Genomic DNA, 9,247 nt, shown 5'->3' with positions numbered 1-9,247 from the left:
CTTTCTCCCAACTTGACCAAGCATTTTTGTTCAAGTATCATCATACTTTGCTCCTTGAAAAAAAACACATCATCTTTTTCCAGAGCTGCCTGTATTTCTCCTAAGGTTACCTGTGTTTTTTTCTTTGCATCCTGAACAATCCCTCTGGCAGTTGTGGCGATCTTCCTTTGGCTACCTGCCTGACCTTGGCTTGGTATCAAGTAATCCCTGAATGTTCCACTACTTAATAAGTGATTGAGCAGTACTGACTGGCATATTTAAAGCTTTTGATATATATTATCTTTTTATATCCTTTTCCATTTTTAAAGTTTCAATACCTTGTTACATGGATCTTTTGACAGTTCTTTTCTGCTCCCCCATGGCTCAGTATCTAGTCTGCTCAGTGCATTCACAAGAGCTAACAAACTCATCAACTATTTAGACACACACACTAATTGTGATTTAGAAAACCACAGATGTGGGAAATTAATCTTTAATTGCAATTTTAACCTGTGTGTGTCACCTTATGTGTCTGTACCAAGGCCAAACATTCCAGGGTATATAAACATTTGATCAGGGCCATTTGGGCAATTTATGTTATCATTATGATTTTAAAAAGGAGCCAAACAACTATGTGATAATAAATGGCTTAAATTACCTTTATAAAAGACAGTTTTTTCGCATGATCAGTCATATTTCCAATATTAATGCCAAAATCGCACAATATTTGCCAGGGTATGAAAACTTTTGAGCACAACTGTACATCTGTATAAAATAACATCAATAGATCTGTTGCAAAGACTAAAAACCTATTTAAGTGGGTACTTGCAGTTTGTTACCATATTGGCAGAAATGTTAACTTATTTCCTGTCCTGACAGGAAGTGAGGGCAAATCTCCCCAACGGGAACATAAACCACATAAAAAACAAAATGCTCTATCCTTCCTCACACTAAACAAAGCTTTGATGGGAGTTGGGCTTTAAAGCATCTGTCAAAATTAAGGTTGTGACAAAAGTGTAATATTCAAGGGATCAGGCTAAACTGACTACATTCTCAAGTTAGCAGGTTCTCTGCAAGTATTTGAGTTACTTTAAGATTTTTTTAGACTATATTATAGGTTTAGGACGTGACAGAAAATTACTCTGCTGCATTCTTTGTTCATGAAATATTGCCCTAGTGGCATTTTAAGTCATATATCCAGTTCTGTGGAATATCTGACCTTTACAACAGCAGTCACAACCTACAGTACAAACCTATTAATACAGGTTAAAACAATTAAAAGTCAACAGCAAAAAAAATCACAAATGCTGTATAAGGGTTACAAAATATTTATTTTAACATTATTATTGAAGAAACGAAGGTCTTTTTTTCATATAGAAATACAAACATGCATAGACCAATATGGCCTATTTCAATGGATATTTAACACAGTAAATATAGTCGGTTTAAAAATAATATAAATATTTATTTTAAAAAATATTCACATAATAAATTTAGATAAGCGATAGCAGATAACTCCACTGCTTTTTACGACCAAGTTTTAGCTTGTGAGAGCAGTTAACATGAAGAAAAAAAACTGAACTGCTCTCTAAGGCCACACCAACCAGTCACTAAACAAATCTAGGACTTATTATGTATCAAAGATTTGAGTAGCTCGAGTGAAGGGTTCCAGGGGAAAAAAAGGCATTTTCACAGAACAAGCTAAACGATAGGCAGGAGGAAAGCCCTTTAGAGTAAACCTGAGGTAGTCATGTATGTATGTGATAAGTTCTCAAAAATGGCATAGATGTCCATTTACAATACACATCCATATGCAGCATCTCATGTGTAGAATAAGGCATGCGTTTTTGCATATTGCATTCCAGTGTTTTACTGTCAGTAGAAATGCTTGGCAGATAATCCAAAATTTTGGTTCCAGTATTTTCCTTCTGATTGTTTTCGTGGCATTCTTCTCCATTAGACCTCTTGTGTGTCTCTTATGAAGTTAGCACGTGTGCCATTTCTGAAGCTTTACTATTGTCCCACATCTCCGGATTCAGTCTTCATACTTTTTTTAAGTGCAAAGAGCCATCAAGGAGAAGGTGTAGGGCACACAGCAACGCACTGACAGCAATATCTTCCACACTTTAAAAGAAATAGGTGCTAGCCTTTAACTAAGATGTTGTTTTTATATGTTTCCAAAGTCCTCTCTTCCTCTGTGTCCAAGGACGCGTTACTTTCATTTCATTGAGCTTCTTCAGTAGTCTGGCAATAGCGAATGATCTTTTAATGGACCTTGTAATGTCATTCATTCTGTAAAAGCAAATGTGTTTGTAAGTTAAGATGTAATCATGTTTACTTGTTTTTATTATATATGTCATGTTAACAATAATTATTTCCTAGAAAGAAATCCTATATTTAAAGTATAACTAAAGACAAACTATATTTTTAGTTTTGGGTAGAGTAGAGAGGAATTAGAACACTGTCACATTTTTTTGCTGTCTGTGCCCCCGTTGGAGAGATTCACCTTCTCTTTTGTCCTGTTTACCATTATTATTCAAAGTGAAAGTAAAAGAAAATCTCACATTTTGGGTTGTTCCCAGAAAAATAAAAGAGGGAAAATCTTCCAATGGGGATACTGGAGGATTCCCTTGATTTTCAGGGATTTCCTTTCACTTCCTGTTTGGCTATGGGACAGGAAGTGAAGGCAAATTTCTGCAATGGGACACAGATGGCAGAAGAAAATCTGACAGAGGTTATAACCCTTGCAAACCCATGGTATGTATGTGAGCCACTCAGGCCCCCAAGTAGTGTAGTCCTGTGCCTGCTGCTGTGAGTGCTGGCTGGGAAATAGCCCACCCACCCACGCTATAGACAATTACAGATAAGAGAAGAAGAACCCAGGAGCCGCACATCAGGACAAGATCTGCTGTATGCAGACAAGTGGCAGTCTCAGCCTGAACCCCCCCACGCCAAGCCACGCCCTCAACGCATTTCACGCCGCCCACTGGAGATAACTCATGGGGATAGCCCATCCTTTTTTATATTTTAAAGCACTGCGTAAACTGTTGGAGTTATATAAATCCTGTATAATAAATAAATAATAGTAATAATAACCCTTCATTACTCTATCCAAAATGAAAAAAAAAGTTTTGCCTATAGTTCTACTGAAAAAGTTCATACAAATATTCACCATGATCATTACAACTAGGTGGGAGCACAAGACATATAAACAGTACAGCTACACATTGGATAGGTGGGACAAAAAATAAGATTGATCGACACACCTATTTATATAGACAGGACAGTCTACCGGAATCAATTAATTCTATGTGGCAGTGAACTGTTTCAAGAAAAATAATTAGGAGATTTTCGGCTAGCACGCCCAAAAAAATTAAGAACTCCACCAATAAGTGAATACTAAACTACTAGACTTGTGACCCACATTACAACCTTTTACTTTTATAATACACTATATTTACTTAATAAAAGCCTGTAATGTTTGCTGGTTTAGACATGCAGTATATGTGACCTTATCCTCAGAGCTCCCTTGTTCCCCCTTAGCTGTGGGTTCTAAATATTTTCCTGTGAAAAAAATGTCAAACTAACACGTGAATGAAGTCTGTTGACTGAGAACTTAAGTTTAGACAGATGTATCAAGCACGCATAATAGGTGTTTCTCGTCACCACACCTAGAAACGTCAAACAACAAACGCATTCCCAGAGCACAAATATGCAGCTAAGCTATCCGGAGGATCTATTTTGTCTTTTTTTAACATGAAATTAGACTTTGAAACTTGAAAATGATCAGCTACCAAATTATAACTATTTGTTTTATCTATCAGCTATTTTTATTATGAAGACACAGCAAAAGACGGTGATTTTGTAGAGTAGAAATCAGTTACAAAAAAAAAAACAAGTTTTCTCTCACCTTTCTGTTTTACTAGAAAGGTGCTTTTCAACACACAGTGATCCCATCTCAAGGCCGTTGCAAACTTTGGCCTGCTGTTTCTGGCGCATTTCTTTTTTCAGCGAAGGCTGGACACTGTAAGAAAACAAAGCATTGTAAGGCACAAACCAAGGAACACCTTTTCATAACACATGCTTTCCAGATAAAGGCAGCCTCTGCTACAGGTGTACTCAGGGTTAGCTTTGTCAGTCCCACATACTGAAAATATTTGCACACACCTGAGCTCTGCTGAGGCTTGGCAGAAATCCAGGCATTTCTTGTCCTCACGCTTGGCACAGATACACCTGTCTGTAGACTCCGTCTTTGTGTCCTGCACTGAACGTTTCAAGCGAGGCCCACCGAGACCATACGGCACCGTTTTCCTTCAGAAAAAAAAAAAATAGAAACAGGCTTTGTCAATAATGCTGTAAACTAATACCAATATACATTTCAACATAAAGATGATGCAACCGCAGATTAGAAAAGAAAGCGTTCTGTGAGCAGTATTCGGTGTCCAACCAAGAAAATGTCAGAATATGAAAACTTCCCACACAATGCACTGCAGTAGTAACCATTGTACAAAAGATCTTAATTTCCAGCTTATTTTTAATGACATACAATTTCACAAATTGCAAGATTTGGTTTCACAGTGGCATACCATCAAGTTGTTCAGGTTGCGACCTGTATTTCAATTAATAGCTTGTTAATGGTTGTTAAATCACAGTTTAGGAGTATTTTGCTGTAAATGCCTAAGAGGTAAAAAGTAAGTCAAACATTTACAGCTTATCATAATATGAGTTCTGAGTAATTAGTGCATTATACATGCTTAAAGCTCTCCAGTTATGTGTCAACAGATACAAAACCAAATCTATTACTGTGTTAGCCAATTGAGGAGCTAAGAATTTAGAGCACTTATAACACAGAGGTGGCTTCATCTGATTAGCAATGAGAATAAAGAACTGTTGCCTACAGCAGCCAAGTAGGTCATACCTTCATTCTTTATCTGAACTGATAAAATGAAGTTTGATAGGCTATATAGGCTGTATTTCATAAGTCACCTAGGCTACTGCATGTGCTTTGTAGTCATTAGCTTACATCTACTTTATATTTGTCCAATAACCTTTTAATCTTTCTGGTTAAGTTAATATTTTAATGCAGAGTTTGTTTTCCTTGGGATTTTAGGGTTTTTAGCTTTAGTCATAAATGTTGTGGCCCACATCAATTCATTAAAATCCACTTAAGTCCTTAATGTTTTACTACTTCAGTAAAATTTTATTGCTATGTATATTTGAACGAAAACTGTCCTGAAAATGATGAAATACTGGGATGGTCACAGAGGTAGCAACCAGTAATCAGAGACTATCCCAAACAATCATTTATACAATTTAGAAAAAGCAGACAAATTGGAAAGGCTGGGTGTGCCAAATGGCCATTAGCTGCTGTCAATTCTTCTCCAAAGTCAGGTTTAATGGAAAAGAATTGTGCAATCTCACTAGCATCTCATGAAATCGGGGTTCCTCATACAATATATATATGATGCCCTGAAATGAAATGCTGTGAGATGTCAATATACACAGCCACACATTTACAATCACAGGTTATAGCAAGCATGAGATTTGTAATATAGAATGCTTGTCTGTTTAGAATAACTCTTGAAGCATGTGTTTAACTAAACAATCTAAGAGTTTGATACTTACTCTGGTGTGTTGATCCAAATGATGTCTAGATGACAGAAGTATACACATTCTTTGTCCATAAGGGAAGAACAAGAACAACGTTTAAATCTGCGCGACCTCAAGGGGGCACCAGAGACATGAGGAGAGGCTGGAGCTCCAGATGGGGAAGACTCTTCCAAAAAAGTGCTGCTTAACCCTGCAAAAAGTATGAAACACTGGTTAAATGATGATACTAAAAGCATACAACTCTTATTTAAAAAACCTTTGTTAATAGTGTAATAAGAAATTAAAATGAAAGTCATAACATTAAGACATGCAAAAGCATATGTGCACCCGTGCTATCTACATTGGGGGTATCACATATTTATTTATTTTTTTGTGACTGAGTTTCTTTTAAGACTGAAATTAGTATTGCTACGTCAGGACATCATGTAACTCCAGCTGTCTGTTGTGCAATGCAAAGTAATGCATTCCTATCATAATAATAGGAGCAGGCAGGACTAAACATGTTGTCCCACAGATGTAACGATACAGCTTTAAACATCCATTTACATGTGGAGTCTGCAAGGCATTATTGAAAGTAGGAAGCACAATGAAATCCATATGACAGCATGGCACCAACTACTAGATAATAAGCACACTGAGATCTATCTCTTGTGGCAGCACATTACCAAGTACTAGGTAATTGGTACCCTGAGATCTATGTCTTATGGCAGCATTGCACAGAGTACTAGATAATAGGCATACTGAGATCTATGTTTTATTGCAGCATACCACCAAGTACTAGGCAATAGGCACACAAAGATCTACGTTTTAAGGCAACATGGCACAGAGTACTAGGTAATAGGCACACTGAGATCTATGTCTTATGGCAGCAATGCACCAAGTACTAGGTAATTACTGCACTAAATGCTTGTATTTTGGAAACACTGTACTATGTAACAAACACACTGAGATCAGGGTCTTATAGCAGCATATTACCATCGGGTATTAAAACATCAAGATTTGGGCTTATTGCTAGCATACACAAAAAGTAGGACTCTGCTCACTATCATGCAGAGCATTGAGCATCTTCATACAACCAGGCATTAACCAAGCACACAGGCTCTGCTTTAAGTGACTGCTGAAGATGCCCTGCCACAACCATGGACTCAAGGTTTGTCATAATTCATGCAGCATTCTGGATTGTATTCCTGGCTTACCCTTACTTCTGTAAAGACTACATTTCATACAGCTCCACACATGTTAAATCTTACATGTAACTACATAATGATGAAGTCAACTTATATCTAGGCAGTATGCATTCAGCTAATGAGGTTCTGCTTATTTTTTCTGAGCATATCATGATATAAATGAAGTCATGATGTGATGCAGCAACAGGTGTGAGGGAGATTTAGGCTAGCACATAAAGAGTCCCTGTCATTGCACAACCCAGTCCTGCTGCTCAGCCTTCCTGATCCCGTGTGCTCAATAAATGTAGAGCTCATGCTGGAACACCCACAAAAAGCTGCTCAGCCTGTCAGTTTCATCTTCCCAAAGAGAATCCTTCCTCCTAATCCCGATCTGCTTCTCCTTCCTACACCTGATCACTGCCGGCTGCCAAATCCGGCCATAAAACGCATCCACATAGCAATTTAACAATCCAGAACAATCACACTTTTACAGCCATGATACATCGCCTGCAGAGCACAACCTGTTCTAATTGTGCTTATTCCCATCGCAAAACTTAACAAGGGATCAGGAGCTTGGAACAGGACTTTTTTTTTTTTTTTAAATCACATGTAATATTCCACTTCTGATCAAAGTTTGCTACTACTGTGTATAATGCATAGCAAGAAAAAACTAATAGGAGTGGGAACTGTAATACATCTGATATATAATAATAGGTCATAAATAATATAAAAATTGAATGTACATGGTCCTAAACTGTGGTGTAGACAATTTACGGGCTCTTTTTTTTTTTTAGATTGAACACCCACAGAGTTTCCAAACACAGTCCTCTATTCATATTACTGGTAGACATAGTAAAAATATTTATATATAAAACAATATATATTCTATCGATAATAATAATAATAATAATATAATTATATATATAATTATATATATATATATATATATATATATATATATATATATATATATATATATATATATATATATATATATATATATTATTATTATTATTATTATTATTACTATTAAGTGGACCATCCAAAAACTGTATGTATACACCGCAGTATACCCATTAAAGTTATAAAAATGACTGTGTCCTGCATTGGCATGATCACCCTATCTGTGCCATGATTGTATATATGTATATTTCTCTATGACCTAAGTCTATAGGATGGACTTTGTCCCACAGTGCCAAGATTACCCTATATCTGTACCATGTTATTTCTATATATTTATATATGACCTTTAAAGATCAAAGGTCTATGGACTGGGCTATGCCCTGCAGTGACGAGACTACCCGGACTTGTCCCATGCCATGATGCCATCACTGGACTGTACAATGTTCACAAAGTGATTTTTAATGTACACATCTTCCAGCCTGCGGCTATATTGTGTAGATCACATATTTCATCTAAAGAATGCATTTGCAGGTATTTCCCTTTCTATTTCTTTTTCACTTGGGAAAGAACCCAAAGATTGCCTTCTAAATGTTACTTCGATCCCCAAGTCTTGACTACAGTCTCAAAGAACATAAACAGGTGCTTAGACAATCCAGAACTAACTAGCAATCTAAATCAATAGACACACATTGTTAGCATAGAACATAGTAACAGATCCAGCAAAGTCTACTCTACCTGTTCCAAAAGTCCCTTGAAGAAGAACCAAGAGCAGGTAAAATAACATTTCTATTTCCATTGTATTTCTTAAATAGTCTCCTTGAAGATCAGTAAAAAAATAAGAATTCCAAAAAAAATTCAATAAATAATATTAATGATAAAAGTCCCAGTGCTTTTGATTCTGGAGAAAAATGAAGAAAATGGTCCTTGGTAGTTCCAGTATCTGTAAATGAATGTCCTCAATGAGTTGTCCAAAGTCCTTCAGAAGAAGGTATTAGTGCTGGTTATTGCTCAGAGAGGTCCCAAAGTGATTGTGATGTAGCCAGCCTGAGTGCTCCTTTTTATATTGAACAGCCATAGACTTTGTAAACAGCCCTCGATTTATATTATCCTTAGACAATGTTATTGTGCTATTAGTCACCGAGAAGCAACGTGCAGACTAAGATAAGGGCAGGTTGGAAAGGAAACCTCTAACTTCAGAAAGGGAGACGCCAAACCGTGGGCAGGGCTACAGAGAAATCCCTGACTCCGGTCTATTGGATACAAGGTGACATTGTGTGTTCCTGCCACTAGAGGGAGCGAGATCCTCACCTGCAGAAATAGATGAGAGCTGCTATGAGGACTGGGAGCTGCACTGTAATTACTTCTTATTTCACCTGTCAGCTTAATATTGCTACCAACTGGAAAAACTGGAACTGAATGGTAAATACTGTCTTAGAAACAAGAATGTTCTATTAATGAGCGGTTTTCTTTTCCATCACAGCTCTGTACACAATTAACTGTAGATTATTGTGGAATTTGAAACCTTGTTGAATTCTTTGGCAAATGCTGCCAGACACAATTTAGCAGCAAGGGCCACCTTATAAATTGAT

At 36.8% G+C, this 9,247-nt stretch overlaps 1 protein-coding gene across 2 annotated transcripts; it reads right to left on the bottom strand.

Moving 5' to 3' along the window:
* Window positions 1–1,291: 1,291 nt before the first annotated feature.
* On the bottom strand, window positions 1,292–8,841 carry EDN1 (endothelin 1). 2 transcript variants are annotated; one of them, XM_077492205.1, is made up of 5 exons: window positions 8,394–8,841; window positions 5,605–5,779; window positions 4,147–4,290; window positions 3,890–4,003; window positions 1,292–2,271 (listed from the first exon to the last, which is right to left on the bottom strand). In XM_077492205.1, the coding sequence occupies exons 1-5, from the start codon at window positions 8,452–8,454 to the stop codon at window positions 2,133–2,135; spliced, it is 633 nt and encodes a 210-aa protein (XP_077348331.1). In that variant the 5' UTR covers window positions 8,455–8,841; the 3' UTR covers window positions 1,292–2,132. The 2 variants fall into 2 exon arrangements, with proteins under 2 accessions (XP_077348331.1, XP_077348330.1); XM_077492204.1 differs by lacking the exon at window positions 8,394–8,841 and having other exon boundaries at window positions 5,605–7,092.
* Window positions 8,842–9,247: the final 406 nt, after the last annotated feature.

Source organism: Lithobates pipiens, unplaced genomic scaffold (genome assembly GCF_037356315.1).
Source record: "Lithobates pipiens isolate NorthernLeopardFrog02 unplaced genomic scaffold, aLitPip1_a1.2 Scaffold_19, whole genome shotgun sequence".
NCBI lineage: Eukaryota > Metazoa > Chordata > Amphibia > Anura > Ranidae > Lithobates > Lithobates pipiens.
This window is presented reverse-complemented; position numbering and strand designations above follow the sequence as displayed.

Bases quoted from the DNA above. Each gene is read 5' to 3' on its own strand.
- EDN1 (XM_077492204.1), bottom strand. From the start codon at position 5,885: ATGACTTTCATTTTAATTTCTTATTACACTATTAACAAAGGTTTTTTA. The intron at 4,291-5,604 runs GTAAGTATCAAA...TTTTTTCTGAAG, and splicing joins ATTTGGATCAACACACCAGA to GAAAACGGTGCCGTATGGTC. The intron at 2,272-3,889 runs GTGAGAGAAAAC...TTGCTTTTACAG, and splicing joins CTTTCTAGTAAAACAGAAAG to AATGAATGACATTACAAGGT.